This window comes from Zosterops lateralis (genome assembly GCF_965231275.1).
Source record: "Zosterops lateralis genome assembly, chromosome: 1".
Taxonomy (NCBI): domain Eukaryota; kingdom Metazoa; phylum Chordata; class Aves; order Passeriformes; family Zosteropidae; genus Zosterops; species Zosterops lateralis.
Genome location: NC_139762.1, coordinates 3,963,215 through 3,990,627, shown reverse-complemented (window position 1 = coordinate 3,990,627; position 27,413 = coordinate 3,963,215). Strand labels below are relative to the sequence as shown.

The window sequence follows — 27,413 nt, the reverse complement described above, 5'->3', positions numbered from 1 at the left end:
TCATAGTTTCAGGAGCAGATCAAAGACAGATCTGTTCTGAAAATAGGGAAAGAAATTAAAAAACGAGAGGAAACTGTGAGTTTTAAAGGTTTTGATAATCTCATGGACTTGCTACTCACCTCTGCATTTGAGAAGCAATATAGGAGAGCAACAACAAAACCCTAGGACAGGGAGGGTCGGGAGAGAAAAAATACAGATTTAAAATCTAGAACCAATGTCAGACATCAGGTTTCATCCACAGTTTGTGCAAGACAAGAAAAAACACTTATTTCCTAGTTTTCTATTGGAATTCAGGCAACGTGACAGTATTTATTGAGTTTTCATTATAGAATTAGATTCCTCAATGGACTGGTGACATTTTATGTTTATTATTATCTTGTACAGAGACAGCAAGGATTAAATTGCTGTTTACTGTATCCTGCAAACAAATTCTCTCTCAGATAAGGGAAGCATGGAAGACAAATCATTTACAGCATGGATCAATGGGGACAGATCATGGTGGGGTACAGGGAAAAGGGGAAGGGAGAACACCTCAGCTATTCAGTACAAGGCCCTGTCCCTCTCAAACCCAAACTACTGTTCTGAGCAGTGGAACAGCAAAATAAACAAAGAGATGTTAACATGGTTCACTACTCCTAAAGGGTAAGGGCAGAGCAGGTGGTTATGTCCCCTTATTTACCACCCCTCTTATTGTTATTACACGTGAAATCATTTTCAATCAGTTCACCTTTACCCACAGGCTGGTCTTCATGGCGTTCTGCCATTGTTATTCAATAAAAGTAGCTGTTGTATTTACTCCTGGTGATTATTCACATGAAGTCTGACTCAGAGATTTCAGATAATAAAAGAACAAGCAACGGAAGAGCTCGCGAAGGAGTGAGATGAGGTGAGTGAGTTGAATTTGGATGCATTAATAAATCCTGCTCTAATAACCAGCCTGAAGAGGGCTGTTACACACCAAACACCTCAACCTGCTGGACATTTTGTCCATCTTACCTGAAAGGAGCCCAAGCCCAGCTCGATATAAAGCCGAGCCTCCAGACCAGTGCTCTCAGGGAAAAATGCAAATACAATGTAGTGCACCCCAAAGAGAGGGATCAAAAGTAACGTGGATTTTGCAAGGCGCCTGGAAAAGCAAGAATTAAAGAACAGTGCACTGTTAGAAACAGGGAATGAGTGACAGAAATTACATGTTGGAACGTTTTTAAATTCAGAGGACAGCACCGAATGGAGGCAATTGCATCCAGAGGAGTTATGGACAATGGTGGGATCTCCAGTGACTGCGAAGGGGTTTTGTAAACAAGCAGGACTAGGTTTGTGATGCATTTATGATGGGCCAGAGTGTTTTGATCCCCTCACAGGTGCATCACTTGTGGTGAGGTTTGAGGTGGTTTTAAGCCCCAGAATGGCTTAAAATATTAGCAAGATAGAATTATTACTATTATTATTATTATTATTATTATTACTATTATTATTATTATTGGAGGTGTTTGAAAAGCAAAAACGTTTTAATTAAGATGAAAATAACAAACCATACAGAACAGAAAAAAAAAAAAAAATAGCCCTGCCAGGTGCAAGGCAAACCTTTGCACCTACTACAACACCCTAAAAATGTACTGAAAACCTTTCTGCATTTTTTAAATTTTATTCCAACTAAGGCAGGATTCTTGGCCTCCTGCCCAATAGAAATAGTAATAAGGTTTTGAGGTGCAGCTTCAAGGATCCAGCAGGTGTCTTTGTGCTGGAACATGGCCAAAATGACGTATTGAACTCTCTGGTTTTTAGCTTATAAGTGAAACAATGAAGGAAACCCAAATCTTTTCCTAAAATGCAAACCCCTGCTACTGTTGTGGTGTAGACTCCACTATGAGAAGTGCACACCCACAGGTTTGGGTACAGATTGTTTTCTGTTACTGCAAAGAATTTAAAGGAAATTATCTGCATCATTCTTTCTGTGGCCATTTGTGTGGAAAGGGCTGGGAGTGAGCTGGATTCATCACCTGACATTTAGTGTTGACACTTTCAAGCTTTTGAAGTTTCATACTTTATATTTCGCTTTGCTCTTTGTCCGCAACACATCTATCCCACACTTCTTCCCCTGAAGAGAAGCAAGATGTGAGATTTGGGAAGAAAAAGAAAGTTCACGTTGTCATTTCTTCTCTTTCTATTAGAGGAGGAGTAGAACATTCTGTTCTCCTACCCATAAAATTTTTCTTACAGCAGTTAGAACAGGTCGGTCCTAAGGGACCCAGAAATACTTACACAAAGTGGCTTGAATGGCTCCCTCCTCCCTCCTGGGATTTCAATTTATGGACAAGAATCCTGATCACATTAATGAATATAATAAAGTTAATCTGTAAAGACAAGACAAAAATCAGAAAAATTTACTGCAAATCAGGACATGCCTTCAACTGGTACAAATAACTAAAAATCCCCACTTCTAGGAATTGCACTGCTATAAACCAAAGCTTATCTGTTCTCAGCTTAGTTCAATAGCTTTAGAAATAATAATTATCTTTCCCAGCAATATATAGCTGTACATAAAATATGATTAAAGTTATGTTGAATTATTGTAGACCTGCACATCCTAATATAATTCTAAGTCTGATATTAATGCCTTGTACTTCTGGTCAGAACTTAAGACTTAGATTTTAAATTTAGATTTTAAATGGTCTAAAAAAGTCCCCCCTGTACTTGTCATTGTTTATGACCAGGATTATACCAGATACAGACCTGAAAAGGAGATTGCTCCCTCCCTAAATTCAGGTGGTATAAATTCATGGATAAGGGAGATTTTTTTTACCTTAAGTTACAATCATAAGAACTCATTTTAAAACCACACTAGATGAAATTATCTATATGGAGAAACTCGAGGGAGAATGAAAACCCTTACTAATACAGTCAGCAGGATGGGGCCTTTGATAATCCATAACACCACTCCATTTTCATCATCATCCCAACATCTGAAACAACAAACAAAACCAGGTTTTTATCTGTCCCATGGGAGCTTCCCATCACACACAAAACCACTTCTGCCACAGGAAAGGAAAGGGCTGGACACTAAGTTCTAAATCACTGTCTAAATGTCCCTGGTTTCCGTGTAGTCTAATCTAAAGAAAATTTAATCAGCAAGAATCACAGATTGAAGAACCAAAAAAAAAAAAAAAAAAGTTAAAAGACCCCACATTTGTATTTTCAGGCTTCTTTCGTGCTCTTATCACTTTCAACTCAACTTCTTATTCAGCTCTCCTGAGTTCTGAGCAATTAGGTATAAAATAGTGTATTTCCAGTTGATGTGAAATGATCTGAAAGCCTCCAGTATAGCTCACAGTAAACAATACAAACTTTCTGTCTGGAGATCGTGTTTAAAGATACAGATAAAGATAAAACAAAATAAAATAATTGAATGGAAACAAAAGAAGAAACTACCTAAGACAACGTTGGTTGTTTGGGAAGTTCTTATTTGAAGAGATTAGGGTTAGTTATTTAGGGTTGACTTAATACAGAAGCAGCAACTTTCTTGAAATGCAATTATTTCAAAGTCTGGGCATTAGGGAACTTAAATGAAATGTCAATAGTTGATATGATATTTACAGGTTTTGTTATCCCATGTATGGACATAAAGCCCACAAGATTTAAAGTATTTTCTCACTTACTTATGTACAAGCTGCAAAAATCAGAGATAAAACTTTGAATCATGGGAGCTTTTCCCCCTTACCTTTTTCTGTACACATCTTTTTTTCTTCCCCACCAGAAAAACAGAACACCAGAAAAATTACGATGTCCTCATGCTCCTTATCCCAGCTCTGACTCACCCAGTGTTCTGTTGATGGATTCGTGTGAGGACCCAAGCAAACATCACAGCAGTGGGAGCTCCTGAGCAAATCAACAGGGACACAACAACTGGTTTGAATTCCATGTCCCGTGGAATCCTTATTCCAACAGGTTCACAGGGCACCAGGTTGGGTTAAAGGTCAAGTTATGGGTCAGAAAATTTTAAATAACTTTATGAAAGAATTTAGTTTTCAACCCAGGGAAAGGAAAAAGGAAAGGAATGAAAGGGCAGGAGAAGGAAATCACGGCAAAGGAGAAGAGGGGATGGTGTGAAACTACATTTTCAGAAATAAATGTAAAGAATTACTTGAAGATTTGGATAGGAATTACAAACACTTGTAAAGATGGAGGAATCATTTATTTATCTGGGGGTTTTTTGTCTTGTGAATTGTGGCCAACAAACACCCTTTGTACAGCAGCTGGAAGTTTTCATATTTCTGTCCTAAAGACTCTATTACTCACCCCAGACCAATCAGCTGATAAGAATTCCATGGCCTCACTTTATCACTGCTTATCCTTTTATCCTACATTTTTGACTGGGTTTTTTTAAAGCCTATAAAGCAGAAATTGCTTTTTCTCTCCTCCTGCGGAATTCAATTTCCAAAGACCGAGTGATTATCAAAGCTGCCACAAACAGGGACTCTTATATGAAGCAGGTGACATTTTCACTGATTATTCTATAGAAATAAAGGTAATTTCGTTCTAAGTATCATTTGAGATCTGTAGGAAGGGTCCAGGACTTGTCCTTCCAAATTTTAGCCCTTTGGTCAAGTCCTTTAATCTGGGACCCTGTTAAGTTCAAGTTGGCTTTTTAATTAACAAAAAGAAATATTTCCCTCCACATCACCTAAGATGTGAGTTACTCCTGAGGTATCTCTCACTTTCCCTTGATTGCAGAAGGAGATGATGATTACCACATTATTAATTGAGTTGTTTGCTTTCTTATCTCCAGTTGGCCATGATTAATCAAGGGCTAAGAGTCTACTTCCAGACAGTCCTATTTGGAATAGCTCCAACAAAAAATTAATTGCATTAAATAAAATCTAGAAAATCTGAAGATGAAAGATAAATTAATATTTATTCAGGATAATTTGGATTTCACTTCTAAGTCAAAAAATGTCATTGTAATTACTCAGTTTGGTTGCTTGTATTTTAGAGCAGCCAAGGTGAGGCATGACAATATCTGAGAGTCACAATCAACAATTCTGAGCAGTGAAACAAATCCTATTTATTTCACATTCCTATTCTGAATATCAGAGATAACTTCCATTGCTGTATAACCTCAAAAGATTCCTTAAAGTCAGGAGACCTCTGAAAATAAAAGAAAAACAGAATGTTTTGGTTCCTAGGCCTGGACTCACATGATTTAAGATTAACCTGTCAAATTCTGCTTGCAAAAAACAAAAGGCAACTTAGTCACCCAAACTTTTTTAGTCAGTGGAGAAACAACATATTTCCAGGATATTATCCAGCCATATCACTCATCCTCTTGAGGCCTGGATTATTCAACACCAAGGTGTAAATAACTGAGATATAAAAGGCAATACAATGATGTGGCTTTGATGTAACAGCACTGGATGAATGAGCAATTTCTCTTAAAAAGTGTCACCTCAAAACACAGATTTTCTCCACTTCTGCAAACAACCAGAAATACTGAAAGTCATGAAGAGGAAAGGAGTACTAACCCCAGCCAGTAAAAATGAACCACCAGACAAATTTCTTGTTGGAAACAAAGGTCAGCAGCAGCAGGGTTTGCAGGTAGATCCCTTCGATGAGAAGCCAGAAGAAATTGGCTAAAATGCTGAATTGGAAGAAGGCCACAGCAGCCTTACAGGCAACCTGGAAGTGCAGAGGAAGAAAAACCTTTTAGGTCTACTCTTGTTATAGCTGGTTTCTATAGAAATTTAGAAAAAATTCAATGTTGCAGCACGAGAATGAAGAAGTAACAAAATTTTTGTTGGTTTGGGGTTTTGTAAATTAAATTGACTTTATTTTAGATTTTTGAAAGGAGAATATTGTGGGGGTTTTTATCACTGATTAAATTCTTTACAGGTAAAATTTGTTAGAGTTTCATTAGAGCCAACAGACCTAAATATCAAAGCTTAGTGCAACTTGATCTTTGGGTTTGTGTAATATCATTTGTTTAAAGATTTCACTTTTGGCAATAGGAGAAATAGGATTAAAAGATCTCCCTGTTGCCTCCAGGTAAAGAATTAAATGTCCAGCCAGGGGTAAGAGAGAGGAGAAGTTCAGTACCGTTGACATGAGGCAGTGGTCCATGGTTTCATCTGCAAACAGAACAGCATCTTTGGTGAAAACAGCGACTGCCCTCAAGATAAAGGAGACAAACAGGTGCATGTGGATGTAATTCCGAGTGCAGTGGAATTTTCTGGCATGGAAAGAGAAAATAAAAGTTGTTCTGTGAGAGAAGTTTCTCATGGTGTCATCAGAAATCAAACAGGAACACACGAGGCTGTAGACACCTTGCAAAGCTATAAATGATCTGTCACTACTTGAGAGGCAGCAAGACAGGAGGGAGCAGAGAAGTTGTTTCCTTTCTCAGCTAATAAAATAATTGTCCTTGCATCGCCACACATTTAAAGGAGATGCCAGAAGCAGAGAGTAACTTGTGGGACTCCTGGGTTGGATTATGATAACACCTCTTAATTATTTTTAATAACTTTTTTTGTTGAACGAGCTTTCATCAGGCTTTTCAGCCCCTTTAGGGTCAAAGAAAGGATGGGATTGGTGTCAGTCACATGTTATGGGATGGCTGCCAGAGCAGTTGACCTAAACTGAATTAATCTGAGGACAATCAGCTGAGGGAGCTGGGAAAGGGGCTCAGCCTGGAGAAAAGGAGGCTCAAGGGGGACCTTGTGGCTCTGCACAACTCCCTGACAGGAGGGGCAGCCCAATGGAACTGGGCTCTTCCCCCAGGTTACAAGGAGAGAACAAGAGGGAAAGGCCCCAAGTTGTGCCAGAGGAGGTTTTCACTGGATATAAGGGAAAATTTCTTTATAGAAAGGGTTGTTGAGTACTGGCCCAGGGAAGTGGTTGAGTCCCCGTCTCTGTGGGTATTTAAAACACACATGGCTGTGGTGCCTGGGCTCCTGGGTTAGTGATGGACTTGGCAGTGCTGGATTAACTATTGGGTTTGATCTTAAATGTCTTTTCCAGCCCAACATTTCTATGATCCCCTTTCTTTAAACAGTCCTGTGCATATTGTACCTTGAGCTGAAGAAATCTCCCTCAAGGTTTGGGCACATCAGCCTCATGCTTCTGTGTCCCTTTGAGGCTGCCAACCTGCTCCAGTTAGGAAGCTGCTCTGGGCTCTGCCTCAACCAAACCCCAGATCCACTTCCTAATAACCAACATTGTCAAATGAGGCATTTAAATGTAATCAAATCTCCTTTTATAGCCCTCAGTTATGGAATCAATGGTCTTTCACAGAGGGAGTGGACAATTTAGGAAACTCTGGTTTGGGGGCATGGGATACTGTTTCTACAGAGTCTGCCCTGCCATGCACTATAGGAATGATCAAAAAATGTTTAAAATTATCTAAAGTTAGGGCATTTCTACTGTGTGGTGTCAGTAAGGAGATTGAGATTGCCTGTAGTAATACACTCCAACACCCGAGCAGGTGTTTCCAAATAATGAAAAGAGGTTCCAGTTTCATCCCTGACTTTTAAAAAGAAGCCCCAGAGCTTTCTGTTCTTCCCTTACCATAACTGGCCTAATTCCAGCACAGGGGCACTGGTTGAGCTTTGGGAATATATCTCAAAGCCTGTTGCCAATTTCATTGGGCAAGGTACCAAAAAGCCCACCCGGACTATCAAGTATTTTAAAAACTGCACAGAACTGCTCAATTGCTTTTTTGGACTGCCTTAGCAGTGTAAGAGTGTTTTCTGCACTGTTTTCAACTTATATTTCTTTTGTTTGATACTGTTTGTTATTTTTGTCATTGTTAAAACCTTTTTTTTTACAAAGCAGGTCCAGAGAACTTGTCTCGCTGTTATTAAGCCACTCTCAGAAATTGCAGGTCAACCCTGAGATTTGATACATCTTCACAGGGCTCATTACACTCTGTCCACATGTAAGACTGGATCAACTGCCCAGTTTGATTGTTTTAACATCTTGTCCTGGGTTGCAGTGTAGGATGTACACAAGTATGTATTCTATCACCATCTTCATGAGCTGTTGGAACCAGGTGGGGCAGTGTTTTCCCAGGCCCCTCCTTTGGGCTCTTCTGCTCATGGCCCATCAATGCCTTGCCCATGACTCACAGGTAACTCCCTCCAGGAGTTATCTCTGTTTAATGGGCCATCAAGGACCCAGTTCACCACTCATCATCCCACTGGGAGATGCTCCACCCAGGGGGAGGAGCCAAGCATTCCCACCTGGATATAATCTGGGATTTGGGACAGGACAAGCAGCCCTGACCCACTGGATTCCCAGAGGAGCAAAGCTACCAGACCTTTCTGTGGGATCACTGCTTCAGGAAGAGCACCTCATCTGGACTGCTCCCACCACCCTGCTCAGGTTGTATTCTGACTCTGTCAGTGGTCTTTTGTATTATTGCTTTATTTTATATTTTATTTTATTTTACTTTTTTTCCTTCCTTCTTATTAAATTGTATTTCTGACTTGGAGCCTCTCACTCATTTTGCTTTCAAACCATGACACATCTGCAGGGAAACACCCACAGCACCAGTAGAGAAAGACTCATCACCATCAAAGGTGTTATGCCTTAGAATGATGAGAAAACAACCATAAAAAAATCCCACAAAACAAAACACTGAGGGTCTGATAGAAATTGTTTTAAGGCATTCTGAGAAAAAGCCCATTTGTATTTACCTGAAGGCAGCAAAGACAATTAGAGCTGTAATGAGCGAAGTCACAGATGCTGCGTAGCCGGCGGTGTAGACACGCCAAAATGCAGAATAATAGGATTTCTGTGGGGAAAAAAAAGAGACACAGCCCAGTGCAGGGGGTTGTGCTGGATGCACCCCGGGGTGCTCATTCCACTGGGACACATTTCCCTCACTGCTTAGCCCCACAATCTCTGTGCTGGTTTTTTATGCTCAAGATCTTCTTCAGGATTTTCCCTCCACCACTAACAAATTTTTCCTTTGTGTTCTACTTCACCTACCCAGGAGAGAAGTTTCACAGCCCACAGGCTCATCTGACCCCTCTGAGGATCTTCACCAGGAAAATATTAACTTTGATATGCAACCACCTTGTCTCATGTCAGTACATAAAAACTCTGGAGCACTGAAACCTTCTGGTGGGAGATTTGTGAATCTGTTACTTTAGACCTGGGCCAGATTCAATAAATATTGATTTTCATAAACAGCTATAGCTGAAAGAGAAATAAAACTCTCAATTTGCTGGTGAGGAAACTGAAACATTGATAAAGAGTTACATTATGTTGTGGAGCTAAGTTAAAGCCAAGAAAATCACCTCACAGTCCTTAATTCTCTGGACAGACAGTCAATTCCTTGCTGTATATTGTAGCATTGTAAATTCTTTATAATTCATTTGTTTTTAATTAAAAGACCCATATCCTAAGAAATCCTAATCCTATGTCCTAAGAAAAATAAAGCTTGTTTATTGGGATTTAATTATGTAATTTTTATTCTGATTCACCACAACATCACCTAATTATTTAAAATCCCCAGAAACTAAATTCTCTGAACCCAGGCAAATTTCTTTCTTATAAACCCAGTGAACAATTTGTTCTCAAATTGATCCCAAATCTGTTTATCCAAAAGGCTGCAATTCTAGGTTGAGGCAACAAATTAGCAATTTTAAATAGATCCATAAAGAGATCTTGCAACCCTGACATGACAGGAATCATCCTGGTGTTTCTGAAACAGTCCTGATCTTTTATACAGTCTTTTCAAAACACAGATGAAAATTAGAAAAGAGGTTATTTAATTGAATAATGAAGTGTTTCAATTGATTTTATCTGGTTTTGTAGGATAGATTTAGAAACAACACTAAATACAAAAGACACTTTAAGTGCTCACTGTACATACAAAATACAAAGTGGTTCACTTAGGACACAACTGGGATTTTTACTCAATTCCCTGTGTGTGCAGTGCAGCAGAGATTGCTGATCTTATCTTCCTTTTGTAGTCAAACCTTGTAGATTTGACTGGAGTAACAAACTAAACACAGGCAGAGCACAGACAACAACTCTGTGCAGAAATCTGTTATCCTGTTTAAATATAAATACAGCTCCTTGCTTGATTTTTAGCCTAAACCAGCCAGAAATTATGTCTGGCTTAGCATAATCCAGGGATTGCTTGGAGAAAACTACCTGGAGAGTGAGTTCAGTCCTGTGGGAGAACCCCATGGGGGCTGGAGAACTGTGCTCCAGAAAACACATCCTTTTATTCATCTTACATCCCTTCTGAACTATTAAGATAATTTCCAGCATCTTTCCAGAAGGCTTTTAAGCAGTTATTTAAGTTTTCTAAGCATTTATTTATGCTTTGAAAGCATTTATCTTTCCCCACAGTGCAAAGTACAAATATTCTTGTTTATAGGAGGTCACTGAGCTCCAGGTATGAACTCCCAGTACCCTGAGGAGGAATTTGGAAATTTAAATCATATTAAAATGTGGAGGTGAAAGAAATTCTGAAACTTAATTGAGCACGAATGATGATTTTCAGATAGGAAAAATATTCACTTCCTGCTCCACTGGACACATGAGATAAAGTGTGGAAATACTCAGTGGCATCCAAGAGTTCCCTCCTAAGGATGTGTGTTGACCACCAGGCTATAAAAATCAATAAATATTATTTCTATGCCTCAAAGAAAATCTGGAAAATGATACAAATATGAAGGATCCAAAGGAATTTTACCTGAAAAAAATCCCTGGGGACTGTTGGGTAAGGCTTCTCTGAGAGATGTGTGTATGATGAGGATTTACATCACCTTTGTCAGAGAACCAAAGTCTCTGTTAGTTTGGACAGGTGAACTAAACATGAGTTTTACACCAAGAGGAGACATTTGGATGAAGAGGAAAGTTCTGGCTACTTAATGTTAAGCCTGATTTGTTAAACAAGTTCTAAATATACTTTAAAGTTTTGAATTTAGCACTGAAAATGGGTAACTACTGGGTCCTGACAGGACTCAGATGTGTGGAGCATCCAGCTCCTCAGGAGAGGATGCTCTGGAGACGTTCAGGAGCAGGAAATCAAACCCCACCTGATCCTCAGGTCCTTTACTGGAACCTTCATCAAACCCACAGGCAATGGTGTATGGGGGGAATGGCTCTGACCAATATTCCTCCTGTGTGCAGTTCCTCTGCAGGAAACCTTCAATGGGGAAACACAGCAGAAAATTGATTTAGGGCTGCTGGTGCCGCTGTTCTTTAAGTTTTGATGAGTAGCAACAATTTCTTATTACCCCTTTGGTTCCCAAGTTAGGGACTTATAGGTTTAGTCATGTTCAGGGAGATTAGCTGTAAGAATGATAATATTCTATATATCTATCCTTTGAAAATTTGAGGGACATGTTCCCAGTCATTTCAAGATGCAGTGGGACTTGTGCATTTCACCAGGGAAATCAACTCTTCAAATCCATTCCTTCCACAGAGGAAATCAAATTATACATTTACAATGTATTTTGGGATTTTGGGCAAAGCCCTGAGCTTTTTTTTCTAGAGTGGAAATTCCACACAGGCTTTGATCTCGGTCCTGCTCTGATTGGAGGATTGGACTGGATGACCTCAGGTGGTTGTTTCTAATATTAATTAATGTACTGATTAATAAATCAGTGCTTCTATGACATATTCCTCCATAGATTTATCAGCATGGTGAACTTGTCCATCATATTTATATCACCAAAGGCATTAAAGAATTCAGTAGAGCACAATACAAAACATAAGAGTGTCAATACTGACCCCAAGCTGAGATTTTTGTCTAGATAATTACTGACACAAGAGCATTGTAAATCAGGAAAATGTGAAGAAATCCTAAACTACTAGAATTCATTTAAAATAATAATAATTATAAAACAGGGATAAGAAGAATAGGAAAACAAATCTTGCCATGGGTACTGGTGAATTCTTCAAAAAATCGTGGGCAGGGAATTTTCACCACTTCCCCAAAAGTGGCTCTGGGCCAGCAGGTTAAACCATCCCAATCTCTGGCACATCCTGTAAAAAGAAACAAAAGTGCCTCTAAATAAAGAAAATCACAGAGAACATCACACATTTGATCTTCCATCATGAGATTGTGGCTTTCCCACTCATTCACATGCAAGAAGAGCCACAGCAGGACGTGCAGATCTGCAGATGAAGGAGTGTTTTCCTTTTCTCCTTGAATACATCCTTGCCCACACTTGGTATTCCAGCTGGACCTTCCCCCCTCCTTATCTCATGGGAGAATGTACCTGAAATTCAAGCAGACACAATCCAAGAGTCAAATCGATTGGAGCTCTTTCCTGTTGTCAAAGCAAAAGCCACCAAAATAAAGGTATTGAATAATGATTAGCACTTGAGATTTCTCATTACTCCTTTCTCATTACTTGAGATGCCTCATCACAGAGTCTGAAATACATCAGACTTAAAACTCAGCCTGAACCTCTCTTTATTTCATGTTTAAAAATCTACCAATTTCACCTGGCTTAAAGGAAATTCGAGATGAAGTCCCAGCCTTAGGCAATCAATGGCACTTTTGTGGTGGATTTCCAGAGGGATTAAATTCATCCCAAACTAGGAGAACATTTCAGCATTATAAAAAACGACCATCATTGGGAATGAGTCTGGAATTCACAAGGTTCTCCTAAAGCAGAGGCTGCTGGCTGATGACACAGGGTGTGCTGCTGGCTCTGAGAGCCCCAAAAAAAGGGTTTTCAGGAGTTTCAGTGAATCACAGCTTTGTCACAGCTGCATCACACTGAGACCTCGGAGCTCTTGGCAAGTGGGCGTGGGGGCAAGCAGAGAAAAACTGCCAGCATGTAAATGTGCCTGAAACAATAAAAAAGAGCATCGTGCTCTAACCAAAACTAATCTCTGGGTAGTCATGAGGAGGATATAAAGCAGGGGGTTGGGTTGAGAGGTGTTATTTTCTTCCGTGATTCTTTTCTGCTGCTGCTGCCGATGGATGACGAGGCAAATCTCAAGTTGTCAAGTTGAAATGTGGAAGCAATACTTGCCTGGAGCTGAGCAAAGTTACTCTCTGGATATCAGAAAGATAGTGCTGAGAATCTCCCACAGCATTATCCTCACATCACCCTCGGGAGGATGAAATTCCCTCTGTACCCGATTTTCCAGGGAAAAGAGAGGCCCTCATTCATTAGCTGCAATTTCAATTGCCTCAAACATGTCAGTTAATCTTTGTGAACAACAGAGACAGGGACTTCCAGAGCTGATTCATCCCAAATGTTGGTGGCTTCTTCCTGAGGACACGATGAATCACACTCTGCAAATACCTGGCTCTCAGTGATGCCTACAGCCTAAATTCGGCTGCTAATTGTCAAATTAATGAAGCCAATTAGTCCCACTCAGACATGCAGTGGCCCCCACACTTACACTCAACAGCTGAAGTGGTCCCCTGAGGAACTGGGTCTAAAAATCTCTTTTATTTGGCAATGTGGAGTTAAAAGTTATATTTGTGTGACCTTGTGTAGGAACAGAACCTCTATGTCTTAAGTCTTAGAAATTGTTTCCAGTGACTTTTACAGTTTATATCAAAGGAAATGCTGAGTGCAGAGGCTGAAAGGGAATTTTTCATGCCAAGGTTTTGAAGAGATTGGTGGTGTTCAAATCACCCAAGACTCCAAAAAGACAACTGCAGTAGGAGCTGTATCTATGAATGTTGATAATTATAGATATTTAAGTCTTGCTCAGAAATCCAGGAATTTTTAGACAGTGAAGGAAAAAAAAAAAAAAAACCCACAAAAACAAACCCCCCCAAAAAAAAACCCAAAGGAAAAAACACAAAAGTGGAGTTAGGACTTGATTAATTTGACCTATTTTACACATCTGCTCCAAAATTAGAGGAAAATTTCACCCTGGGTTCTGCTGCTGGCATTCATTGGATGCTGCTCTGCACAAGAATAATGTGGAACAACTTTAAATTAAAAACTCTGCGACACAGACTGATCCCAGCACAAATTCTCTGTGACTGCTGAGGTTTAACCCTACAAACTGATTCCTCTGTTGGTCTCACTGAGTCCCTGAAAACTGAAGCACAAGCAATGGACTTTTACTTATCTTCGTGTAGTTTTATCCTCCAGATAAAATATTTGGGAAAAATTGTTTTTCCAGCTCTAATATTTAATTTCAAACTATATTGACAAATGTTGTCAATACCAGAACAGACTTTCATTAAAGTCTTTCCTTCTCTGAAGAAGAAAAGGAGGAAAAGGGAACTCTGAGAAGCTCAGAGTGGACAAGGTTGAAGATTGTTAAAAAGTTTAACAGAACTCTCAGGGACTTTTATTTCTTTTGCTATAAACAGGATTCTAAAACCATGTAATTCCTTTTGTGTTGAAGAGGAAGATGCCTGGAATGACATCCTGTAATGCAGGTAATGAAACATTTTTGAAAGTGCCTAATTTATTGTGGTGGGTTACTGTGTATTCTAAGTGCAAAAATAGGTATTTTGGACTTTCTTCAAGCGTCTGTGAGAAATAACACCAAAATTAAAATAGGAAATTAGACGAGAAATATGAAACATGGAAGTGATTGGAAATTCTTCAGAATATTATGAAAGACAAAGGAAATATTTTAGACTCTGATTAGAGTCTGATTTTCACGAGGTTGCTAAAGGCAGATATCCAAGTGGTTCCAATAATTCTCTCCTGACTAAATGCATGAGGTATCTTTGTCTCATAATTCCTCTGCAGAAAACAAACATCTTAAAATTCATGGAACTGAAAAATCTCACTGAGGTGGATTCAAATTTTTCTAAGCAAAGCTGACCAGAACGAAATATGACTGAATTTTTGAAAGAGTTGGAACATTTTGAAATTCCACTGAGTCATTTCTAAGCATGTTTCCATAATGCCAAAACCCCAGGAGGGAAGACCTTACACAGCATTCTAAATATATTTTACAGGCTCTGTTATGTGTTCACTTTAGTTTTTGAAATTTATATCTGAGCATGTGATAGACTTCGGAACACCACCACAATAAATCTTTACAGGCGTCAGAGTCCAGGACATCCCTCTGGGCGCCCTGGAAGGTCACAGACGTCGGTAGAGAGGCCTGGGACCCGAGAAAGAGGGTCTGGGGTCTCTGCAGGGGGGTCTGCCTGGCACAGAGCCCAGGAGGACACAGGCTTTGATTTCAGTCCATGTGAAAAACTTCCAACATAGAGAGGAATTACAAGTCACAAATGTGAAACAGACAGTAGAGTATTTTATGACCAAGTGAAAAATTTTGTAGTTTTGGGATTCTTAGAATGTAGGTGCAGGGGGACAAGATGGAGGATTTAGGGTGATACTCTGAGTCCTTCTTCTCCCTTGTCATCTATTTTCTGGAGTTACATGGGCACAAAGTAGTTTGAGGGGATTGGGTCAAAGTAGAAATGACCCTTCTAATATAGGTATTTGGCATTGGTATGAAATGGTAAATAATAGACATATAGTTATCTGTATAAAAGCAAAACAACGCCCCATCATGGAGGGAGTCACATCGTGTCCAAGCTGCTGTGAACACCTTGGCCAGCACAGAGAACTTGTAAGATAAGAATTAATAAACATGCAAGAAACCAGAGAAAAAGCAAGGCCTTGAGACTCCACTTCATTCTCATGCCAAGCACAGACTCAAAGTCTTCAGAGGGCAGAGAGCAAAAAAGACTCACTCAAACCACCACTTGAACCACCACCTGACTCTCAGGCAAAGAAAACCAAACCAGAGAATAGGCAGACAAATAATGATTAAGATTGTAGAAATATAATATTTAGAAGAACTTGGTGTTTCCTTTAACTTCTTTCCCACCCCCCCAAAGAATAGTTTCACCGGATTGGAATGATCCCCAACATGATGCAACTTCAGTGGGGTCTTCAGTACCTTCTGTGGGAGTTTCTTTGGAGTTTTGGATGTAAATAAAGAACACACCAAACCCTTCAGTAATGTGAGACATTCCAAGCCAGGGAATGCACCTCAGGACCAGGGAATTCCCATCTTACCTTTAAGATCAGCTGGGGCAGAGTCGTTGTGCTCCGAGCAGAGAGCCTCCTCTTTGACCACCTGCTGGAATATTTTGCATTCTGGATGGATTCCCGTGACCTTGGCAAGAGAAAGACCAAAAACCCCCAAGAACTTCTGTCATTATCAGGATGAGAAAAGCCCATTTGTACCTCGTGGTTTATATTTCAAGGTCTAAGAATGTGGAAACTGCATATGAATTTGGGTTTGGGATTTTTTAGCAAATAGAACATACGAATGGCAGGAGGAGTCTGTGATCCTAAATAATTATTAATTTGTGTCCATTTTGGGTTGTACATTCCATATGGGTTCTTCAGTGTGATATAATAATCAGCTTAAACAGCACCTCTTCTCCAATCTGGACATTTTATCCCCTTCCATTTGCAGTTATGTTTCCCACAAAAGCTTAAATGATGTTCACAGTTTTGGGATTTTCACATATTTACCAGCTGGCCAAAATTGGATGAATCCACTAGCTGTGGGATTATTCACACCAAGTTCTCCAAACTTAAATACAGCCTGACCACAGAAATATTTCTTCTCCATAAACCAACTAAAATCAAAATTAATTTATTTAAAGAATGGTAGCCTTGGCCATAGTTTAATCTGAATGATTGAAAAATTCTATGAACATGTTATCTGAGGGTGTTGCACAATGTTAGACCAAGGAGCTAAAGCTATTTTAACAGATGAGAAAAAATTAATGACTTGACTGGGAATCTTAAGGAATTTTTTTATCTCACAAATTAATGTACATTTAAACAGTTAAATGGATTTCTAAACAGCAGTTGTTGAATAGGGTCTAAATTCACCCTCTTAGCTATGGATATTTATTGCCCATTTATTGCCATGGATTTTCCTTGACCTCCATCTCCCACCCCAGAAAGTTCCATGTCCCCTGTAGTCCTGTATCACAACTCCTGTGACTGTGAAGATGTTAATACCTTACACAACCCCAAAATGGCTTTCCCTGCAAAGGCAAATAAATTCTGAGAAAGAAATTACATGTCAGTGTCTACACTTTATTTGTTATCTCAGCTTCTTTTCCAGCCCTTGGGGATTTCAAGGCTGTCTCAAACCCCCAGAAATGGTTGGTGCTGTTTTGAGATGTCAAAAGGTACCTCAGCCCTCTTGTGTAGACTCTGCATTAATTTTGTCAGCCTTATGTAGAAGTCTCAAATGCATTATTTGGAGTCTCAAATCCTTCTACACACCCATCTTTAGGAAACTGAATTAAACTGAGTTAAGAAAGCCATTGAACTGGACCAAAGCCTCTTTTGGGATATTGAGATCCTCAAGACATAGGGAGTCTTATACGGAATAGAAAGTATCTTTTTTTGTTGTTTTTTGCTTCTTTCTAACTTATGGCTGTCAAAGCAAAAACAAGGGGTCAGTTAACAGGGATTTTATTGGGATTTTAAAGGGATTTTAATGGAAAAATGATGCACTGAAGACTTCTCAACATGTTTTTGAGGAAGACTGTAGGCTCTTTTAACCTCTAATGACTTTGAAAAGTCAATGCAGATGTGAACAGCACTTCTATATTGCCTTTTCAATCTCAGAAAACTGATTTATTTGCCTTCAAAATGTTTTCAGTGAGCAGAGCAACCAGGATTTCTTTTAGCTTCCACAGAAACGCTACTGGAAGTTATGCAAACTATTCCATCTTAGCAGTAATATCTGCCGAGGGGCAAAAATTAGAGCACAACTTTATCTTTAAAAACCTTTAGAAATTCTGCCTACATTTGGGTTTTAAAGCAGCCTAGACAGACTTGTCTTAATTATGAGGCCCCAGAGATGGTTCATCCATGCTAATATTAGAACAGAAAGAGGATTAGGGGCACTGTTTGAAAAGAAAGTTAAGACACACTGCTTTTTCATGCATTATAATACTCCAGTGGGTAATTCAAAATACACTTTATAAATCAGCATGAGTGACTCTTAAAATAGTACTTTTTGCTCCTCAACTGTAGTAACTCAATTCTGAAATGAAATTTTTCAGGTATTAATAGGATCCCCTGCTCATCACTTTACATTTAAACAGACATTTCACTTTGCTGTTTGCCCACATAACAAATGAATTCTCTGAGTAGAAGTAACAAAATAATTGCTCCATAAATCTCTCGCTATTTCAGTTCATAAAGGTGGATTCAGCTGGACAGGGAAAAATCCCTCTCTCTACCTTCTGGAATTCCTGGATTCTGTTACAGTGATAATTTTATATTTGGAATATTCTTAGGTTTAAAAGTCATGGTAATTCGAGATGATGCTCTACCATACTCACTGAGTCCTCTGATAAAAGGTTGTGCTAAAAGGCACAACCCAAAGTGCAAACAAACCACAACATTTGAAATGTGTTAGGAAAAAAGCACTGAAGAGTGGTGAGTTTAATTAATAACCTAATGCCAGAAAAGTTGGGAATCCTAGAAACACACAGAATCAGTTCTGAAAAAGTTCAGAGGAGGAAGAATAATCTTTTCTCCAAAAGTCAGTCTGAGAGACACGGGCAGGTGGAATGAGGGACGCTGAGTGTGCCAGGCTCCTGCTGAGGGCAGGCTGCATCTCCTGCCTTCTCTCCTTGGGTAAATCCTCTGCTGAACCAGAGCCTCAATCACCATCACTCATCAGAGTTGTTGGAAAAATGGAGGGGTTCTCAATTTACAATGGCTGGGGAAGCTCATACCCCACTTCTGGTGATGTGGTACTGCCTTGGTTTTACACACAACAGAGGAATTGCTAAAGCAGGTCCAGTTAGTCCTTCCTGCCTCTGAAAACTGTGATAAATCATCAGAAAACATGATTTGATGGTTTCTTTGGGAAATGCTGATCAACTGGGAGTGATACCCAGAGGGTGGGGAGGTCCCAGAGAAGCTGTGGCTGCCCCTGGATTCCTGGAAGTGTCCAAGACCAGGTTGGATGGGCTTGGAGCAACCTGGGACAGTGGAAGTGTCAGGGTTGGAACTGGATGAACTTTAAGGTCCCTTCCAACCCAAATCATTCTGGATTCTGTCATACCCATGGTGATACTGCAGTCAATCCCACTGACACTCAGAACAATTCACCATTGGCCCAAAATTTATTTCCTTCTGGGCTGCTGGATTTGGGGTGGGCAAAACTACAACCACAGGAGCCCAGACTTTATCATAGAGATTCAACACTACTGACACTTCAGGGTTTGAAAATCAGCATCAAGCCCAATTTCAGATGCAACCCACAGACTACACCCTAAGAAACAAAAATAGGGGTGCTATTAATTTATGATCATGCAGCCTCACTGAAAGTAATGCCACTGTTGGACAGAAAAAATAAAGAAATCAAGAGCAGTGATGATGCTTCAATCTGTTGGTTTTCCCCAGGCTTTAAGGAAAAGGAAGACATTAAACCATTGCATAGTTAAAGAAAAGCCTTGTGGGCAGAGCATTACTCGCAATTTGTTGTCTATGGCTTATTTTCTGTTATTAGTCTCACAATGCCTTGAGTGAAAAGTTTTTTTGCTGTAATCTGCCTACAAGGGTTGGGAGATGGGGCTGTCCAGAAAGCAGGAGCTCTGCATTTGGTGCAGGGAACATATTATGGCAATTTGGGAGGCATCTGCTGAAAAGGTGGATTTTGTAGGAAAAGAGTTGCTCCTGCTCAGTATAAAAAAGGAAAATTAAGGAAGCAAAGCAAAGCAGAGCTTTCTGAGGCAGGTACGTCCAATCTGGCACAATGTTCCCTGACACAGAGAGAAGTGTAAGAGAATGATTTAAAATGTTATTCCCTGGATCAATATTTCCCAGTATCTCAGCAGTAACCTGGCCTGACTCTCACTGGAAATCACAGTGAGGTGCTTCCATTCCAAGATTTACACGCAAAACTTAGAGATTTCAGGAAATGCTATGGACTTTCCTCAAGGAATTGAGTTCTCCATTCCTGAGCATCATAACACAAAGGGGTTTTTTTCCTAGATTGAATGTTACTGACCAATTTGAGTCAAAATTCACCGTTTTGACTCCTAGTCCTTACTACAAAAAACAATCTTGCCTGGAACACAGTGACCACTAAAATATTACCTATGACAACCATGAGCATGCTAAAAACCCAAAACAGTTTAGAGAGACAGATGTTGAGCTTGCATTTACTTTTAGACTTCATTTCTTTCACATCTTGTAAGGTTATTACACAGAAACCTTAAGTGGCTTATTCACTGAGAGTAATTTAATATCATTTTCTATTTCCTCTGTTCCATGATAGTTTATTTATTTCCCCAAATCTGCCCAGAAAAATCAAAGTAATGGCACTTTGGGCTTTGATATGTTTATGTTGGACAACAGATTTAGCAAGCACTGGGAGGAGTATTTCCTGCAACACCCTCATGCCACACTTAGTGTAATTTAATTAAAAGCAATCTTTCCTGAGAGTCCATTCAAAAATGGTGCCCCTAAGCTGCTTGTGGGGGTAGAAAAACTGTAATTTAGATGTCACACAAAAGACAGATCATCACTCATTAAGAAGTCCATTAGCACACTTGGGGAAAAGTGGGGACATTTTCTATGCTCTCTGAAAATGAGGGAAGTGCTTCAAAGCTGGGCCCTGAATATATTATTCACCTTTGAAAAAGCAATTCCACGGGATCAAAGAGCCAGCAGTAACACTCAGCCTTTTTTTTGAAAATTAATCAAAGCTCGAAGAATTGGCTGAATTCATTGACAAGATGAGAAGGATTCAGGAACTTGAAGGCTCTTTCCAGTGATCTGTTTCAGCTTCCCGTGCCCTGCAATCCTTAAAGCCTCACAAATAGGTTTTGCGTCAGGTACATAAATCATTGACTGAGAATATTCATCACTTTCCTTTCTGCCTCTGTCTCCTTGGCTTGTGTTCACTCAGATCCCATCTCAGATGTGCTCTGAAATTAATCCTGTGCTCCCTGTTCCCGCTGTCTGTGCTTCCCCAGCTCTGCTGATATGACTCTGATGCCAGAATATTTTAGTTCTCCCTCACACAGGCTTGTCTGCCATTCATGTCACACACAGACTCCCGCCTTAGAGGATTAAAACTCATCTGGTATTTTAAAATACAAAAAGCACAGCAAAGACAACTCTTCCATCCCCATTTTTAAGTGTGGAATGAAGTGCTCAGTTAGTTATTAAAGCTGGCCAGGATTGCCAAAGACATCAGGCAGGAAAATCAAGATATGCTTTGAAATACACAATTTTTTTTCAGTGAAATTTTGACGGGTAGGAAGGGCTTTTAGGATGGAGGAAGATTCATGGAAAAAAAAAATAAAAAATTGAAGACAGGTTGAATAACAGACAAAGAAAACCTCAGCCTTTTTCCCTTTTTCATAAACTTCCCAGTCTGTTGAATGTATCTTATCTAAACCTTCCATCTGCTTAACTCTTTCTCAAAAAAACCCCAAGTGCTAATTAAAAATCTTTGAGACTGTGGAGCACAGGACACTGAAGCCAATTTTCACATGTGCTTTGGAGGGATCTGGGGCTCACCCCGAGCTCCATGAGCTCCTGTCCATTCCATAGCTACACTCCCAGCCACTGCAGTAAAAACCTTCCTGTCCAAGCCCTGGCCTACAATTAATTCTGAGATATTTATAATGCCCTATGTGTAGTGCTGTGCTCTGTCAGAAAACAAGAAATCATAAAAAATAAAGATTTCTTATGCAGTAAAAAAAAAGTCAACTCAACTCTTACAAGCTCAGTTGCATCCATCTAGGTTTTTTCCACCATCTCCAAGCCATGTTTGCCAGTGTGGATGATGCCTTAAGTTTGAGATTTCATGTATTTGATGTTCTGTGGTGTCCAAGGGTGCAGCTCTGAGCTCACAGTCAGTGTCACTCAGCTCTCTGCACACAGCAGGGACACAAAACAAACCCTTGTCCTGCTGCACACCAAGGACAACTGGCACAAGTGTTCAGGCCCAAAAGCACAAACAACGGTGGCTGAAGGGAGAAAACAAGAAGGATGGGACTGCATCACCTGCAGCTGGGATTGGACAATTCAACTCCAAGATGCAAATGGATCAAAACTTATCAAAGTGTGAGACCTCATGACCATTTTCCCATTTTGTGACCATTTTGGGTCCACCTTGGGTGTAGCCCTGGCCAGGCTCTTGTCCTGCCCAAGGTGTGTCCTTTAAGGCCTTTTAATAAATATCTACTTTATTCTCCAGCTCTGTCCAGTCTCTTCCAGGTTCCCAAGGCATCGTGGACTCTGGAAAGCACCAGGTGACCCCAGCAGTGACAGAACTCCAGTCCCCAGCAGTGAATTCAGCTCTCATACCAAGTCCTGCCCTCATCTTCCAGGTTCCGACTCCATCCTGGTCCCAGAATTGTCCAACCCCAAAGCTGCAGCCTCATTTCCAATCTTTCTCTTCAGTCAGTTAAACAGATTATTTCAGGAGTCTTTTTGGCTGAAAATGACTACCCAGAGGATATTTTCTGTGTTTGTTTTCCCTCTCTAACTCGATTACCTATGGAAGGAGGGAAGCTGAGACACTGATTGCCTCACAGTCATTTAGGGGAACATATTTTCAATATTGTTTTCAAGACATTGAAGCAATGCTTGAATGCTCCTCTGTGGATTGGACTGTATTTATATGACTGTGTTTAACTGCATGACCTTATAGAGAACAGCACTTCCTATACATATTTATCCATATATCACTACATTTATTCACTCACAGGTATTCTTTATGAGACAACACAGCCATATTAATTTATTTTGTTTATGAATGCTGTGTAATTAGTATTATCTTGAGAAAAATTAATTGATCAGTGCTCTGCTAAATTGTGTACAGCATTTAATTATTAATAATGCTTGAAGACTAACAGAATACTAATAACTGAGGATCCCCATTTTCTGCTGTTGCAAGTATTCCTGTACATTAAAGAGAAATTTCTCCTTTTCTGTATCAATTTTTTTGCCTGCAAGTGAGATTCATGTCAGCTAATCCCAAAATTCTGAAAGCTGGAAGTCAAAGTCCTGCAGCAAGTTCATTTAATTGATTTGTATTCTTGGAGTGTTTCCATCTCCTCCCAGTAACACTGAAGGAGTCTCAATGAGTAGCTTTAGACCAGATTCCTAATTTTAGATAGTTAATTGTAGATGATTAATCTAAATTCCCCCATCAAGCCTCCATTAACGATCAGTGAAAGCAGACAAGCAGTTCCAGGGAAGGATTCCTCCTACTTTGCTCAGACACCTGTTTGAGGACAGTGACTGCCTGTACAGGAGCTTGTCTCCCTCCATTAACTCCCTCCAGGGTAAAAAAAACCACCTAAATACAGATTATTCCACACATACAGCTCCCTGTGGAGAGGAACTGAAGGTCTGCAGGGACCAGGCTGGTAGAAGAAGCACAAATTAAACACAGAAATGTAGACACCCAGCTTTGTTTAACTGGGAGTCAGCATCTTGTCATGGGTTTGGATCCAAATGTCCATTAGCACAAGAAATACTTGGCTGAAGGGAATGTGCAGCTCAGTGCTGACCAATCTGTGTTTCCATTCTCTTCTCCACTCATTAGATCAGACTAAAGCCCTTCCCAGAAATGGGAAATGTGGGTGTTTGAAGAGGAAAGCAGTTTAGCACAGCGTGAAGGCAGTGAAAGGCCTTTTCTGCTCCTTGTCCTCTGCTTCCTGAGACTCAGAACTCTTTAAGACAGGAAAAGTCATTTTTAGGCATTTCAGCCTCCACTGTTCTCTGTTCCTTGTCACTTACCAGTGAATGGTAATTTCTTTAGTGTCAGGGACTCTATTCTGCAAGGCCAAAGTGTATCCTGCAACATCCCTGTGGAGCTGACAGGAGGTAGCAGTACCCAGTTCCTCAGAGGAAGTTTTCAGCATTAGCCCTCAGGTTTATTTTCACATCTGATTAATGACTTATCTGCAGAACCCATACAGGAATTATTTCCCTGCTCAGACATGATCCTTAGAAATAGGAAATGTTTATTTCCTCACTACATCCTGGGGGTCTCAGGCCTTCCCTGACTCTTTAACTGAACATGCAAAGAGACCTAGATTGAGACACAAACCCCACTGACATTCATAGCACTGCTTCTCACCAGACATGGGGTTGATGTTCATATTTTGAGGCCAAAAGCTGCACAGTTCAGGCAGTTTATAGAATTTCTTGTATTATGGGCACAGCCTGCTGCAATATGCTGCAATATTAAAATGATGTATGGCAGCCCCCAGATGTGCACCATCCATCACTTGGGATCAGCTCCACTCTGCTGACAGCTGCAAGAATGAGTTGTGCCTCCATTAGGTGTAAAAAGGCTGGCCCAGATGCCAAAATCACTCCACCTGCAGCAGTCTAACCCTTTAGGCTGGCTGGTTTTGCATGAAAGAACAGTGTTACACATGATAATGGCTACACTGATGAGGTTTGCATAGCAAGGACCCACCTTGTACATAAATCTGTGCAAATACAGAGGAAATTACAAGATCCAGAGGTTGTGCAAGTGTGAAAATTTACATCCCATCTCTCACTATTTTAAATGAAAGGTCAGGATCAGTCTGTAATTTAGGCTGTCACAGTTACCCACAGAGGAAAGCAGGCCCTAGAGAAGCCCCCACTCCATCTGGATTTCCCAGGACAAGATGGAATGTTTCCTGGGAAGGTGACTCTCTCCCTCCTGACTCCAGCAGGAGCCTGAATCCCAGCCCACGCTGAACATTTCACTGTGAAATGAGTAAAGTTGGAATTAAAGAGTCCCTGGTAATCACACCCGGAGGAAAGGTTCAAACACTTCCCTGAGGCTGAGAATTGAGGGCAAAGTAGAGAAATTACTGTGCTTGGATTTGCACTGATGTTTGTTAAGCATCCCAGGCAGTGCCAGTGGTGGGGATGAGGGAGGGATGGTGGTGCCTGGATTGTGTCCCTGAGCTCGTCCATGTCCCCAGGGTCCAGTGGCACAGCCTCACCTGCTGCCCTCAGTGCACACAGACATGAGACAGTTCTTGCTCCCTCTTGGTGAGATCAGAAACCTCCAGCACTGAGAACACCCGTGCCCTCTCAGAGGAAAAAATATCCCCCATCCATCAGGAAGAACTGTTCTTTTCTAGAGTTATCCTGCAAAGTTGCCTTTCCCAGGACAGCTGGGACAGTGACCTGTCCCCTCCTGTCCTCCTAAAGCCCTGCTACATCCATTCTGCTTCTGTCCCCTGCAAACTGCAATTCTCATGAATGGAAATGAAAGGACACTTACTAACAGCATCTTGAGGTTGGAAAATTTTAATGGAAGGAGCCAGGTCAACACATTAATTCCGGGATATTTTTTTCTTTCCTTCCCTCTAACATCTCCGTCTCTTTTTTTTTTTTTTTTTTTTTTTTTTTTTTTTTTTTTTTTTTTTTTTTTTTTTTTTTCCTTAACCCTTTCCTCTTTTTTCTCTCTTTCTATCTGCTCCCTGTTAGGAGAAAAGTTCCCCATCTCCTGCGGACTTTCCCCCACCCCGGCTGCAGTGGGGCAGCTGTGGAGCCATCCAGCTGTGGTCGGCAGCCAGATGTGCGGTGTCCCCTCCCCGCCCCAGCGGTTCCCCCGCGGGCTCTCACTCACCAGCGGGAGCAGCAGCCAGAGCAAAGTTCTCATCCTCCGCAGCAGCCGCCGGGTCCTGCCGCTGCCTCTGATGTTGTGATGCTGCCAAAAGCCGAGACTCTGCCCGCCCCCACCTGCCCAGGGCCCGCCCCGAGAGCCTCGAACCTCGCCGAGACCCCCGGCAGCCCCCGCGGGGTGGGGACACAGGGACAGGGATGGGAGGAGAGGGACAAGGATGGGAGGAGAGGGAGAAGGATGGGAGCAAAGGACAAGGATAGGAACAGGGGGACAAGGATGGGAGCACAGGGACAAGGATGGGAACAGGGGGACAAAGACGGGAGTGGGACAAAGATGGGAGCAAAGGTACTGGGATGGGAGCACAGGGACAAGGATGGGAGGAGAGGGGCAAGGATGGGAGGAGAGAGATAAGGATGGGAGCAGGGGGACAAGGGTGAGAGGAAAGGGATAAGAATGGGAGCAGGGGTACAAGGATGGGAGCAAAGGTACAAGGATGGGAGCAGGGGTACAAGGATGAGAGCACAGGGACAAGGATGGGAGGAGAAGGACAAGGATGGGAGCAAAGGACAAGGATGGGAACAGGGAGACAGGGGTGGGAACACAGGAACAAGGATGGGAGCAAAGGACAAGAATGGGAGGAGAGGGACAAGGATGGGAGCAGGGGCACAAGAATAGGAGCAGGGGGACAAGGATGGGGGCAAAGGGACAAGAATGTGAGCACAGAGACAAGGATGGGAGGAAGGACAAGGGTGGGAACAGGGGGATGAGGACGGGAGCACAGGGACAAAGATGGGAACAGAGGGATAATGACAGGAGCAGAGGGACAAGGATTCTCCAGCATCCCCCAGGGATATTGGAGTCACCTCCACACACCTGTCTGGTCTCCCATCTGCAGGGCAGGGAGCTGGGGCAGCAGTGTGTGTTTTAGGGTGTTTTTGGAAGCAGAAATTCTCTGTGCAGTTCTCTGCATTCACCCCTCCTGCTGATGGGACCAGGAGTGTGGCTGCTGGTTTTCCAAGGATCTGGGGTCTGAGAGGGTCTGGCAGAGTAGGATTCCCTTTGGGGCTCTCAGAGATGGAGTTTCTGGGTTTGGCATTCCCCTCCTCTCAGAAGGGAAATTTTGTGCAATGGCAGAATTTCCTCCACAGCTTGAAAAAGATCTTTCTGGCTCTTGTGTCACAAAGATGTCCTGAGCTCAGGTTCATTTCTTGGTGCTCAGAAAGTTAAAGCTTTTCTTGCCTACAGATTAGATTTTTGGTGAAAAAATAATAATAAAAAAAATAAATTAAAAAATAAAATTAAGTGTCAGAGTTCACAGGACCCAGGCACCAGCTCTGGATTTTATCCCACTGAATATTGCAATGAGCTATTTTCAGGACCTGGGAGAACCAAAATTATAAACATGACAAGTTTTCCTTGATAAGACTGAAGTGTTGTTTCATATCCTGTTTATCATTCATTGTTTCCCAGTGGTGAAGCACACACGTTCTGGACAGTCAGAGGGGATTCAGGGCTTGCTTAAATTACCCCAAAATAAGCATTCAATGCCTTTAGAACAAATTTTTCTTTCTGCAGCTTTGTCCATAGGTGTACAGCTCTCCTATGAATTTTGTGTCTGGTTTTCCAGCTCCACCTAAATATTTCAGATATACAATATATAACATTTGTAAACAAATTCTCATTTAATCTTCTCTTTTCAATGTTTGTCTTTCATTACTGCAAAATGGCATCTGATCTCTGACCTGCACAGCCTCAAATGTTACTCCAAAAATAAGATTTGTGAGAAAATAAAGAGGCTTAAAACTTTGGAATAAAAAATTAATTTTGAATTTTTCCCCATCTGTAATGGATAAATTAAA

General features: G+C 41.0%; 1 protein-coding gene across 1 annotated transcript in view; it reads right to left on the bottom strand.

Annotated features, from left to right (window-relative positions):
* The window catches only part of LOC310916357 (vasoactive intestinal polypeptide receptor 1-like), a gene marked incomplete at both ends in the record, with an annotated part of 28,937 nt that extends 3,347 nt beyond the window's left edge, over positions 1 to 25,590 (bottom strand). The window contains 12 exons of the mRNA XM_083873840.1: positions 120 to 161; positions 997 to 1,126; positions 2,263 to 2,354; positions 2,894 to 2,963; positions 3,816 to 3,876; positions 5,520 to 5,673; positions 6,091 to 6,223; positions 8,688 to 8,785; positions 11,049 to 11,158; positions 11,893 to 12,000; positions 15,984 to 16,083; positions 25,558 to 25,590. Of these exons, the coding sequence (XP_083729966.1) occupies positions 120 to 161; positions 997 to 1,126; positions 2,263 to 2,354; positions 2,894 to 2,963; positions 3,816 to 3,876; positions 5,520 to 5,673; positions 6,091 to 6,223; positions 8,688 to 8,785; positions 11,049 to 11,158; positions 11,893 to 12,000; positions 15,984 to 16,083; positions 25,558 to 25,590 (1,131 nt within the window). The remainder of the gene's footprint in view (positions 1 to 119; positions 162 to 996; positions 1,127 to 2,262; positions 2,355 to 2,893; positions 2,964 to 3,815; positions 3,877 to 5,519; positions 5,674 to 6,090; positions 6,224 to 8,687; positions 8,786 to 11,048; positions 11,159 to 11,892; positions 12,001 to 15,983; positions 16,084 to 25,557) is intronic.
* Positions 25,591 to 27,413: the final 1,823 nt, after the last annotated feature.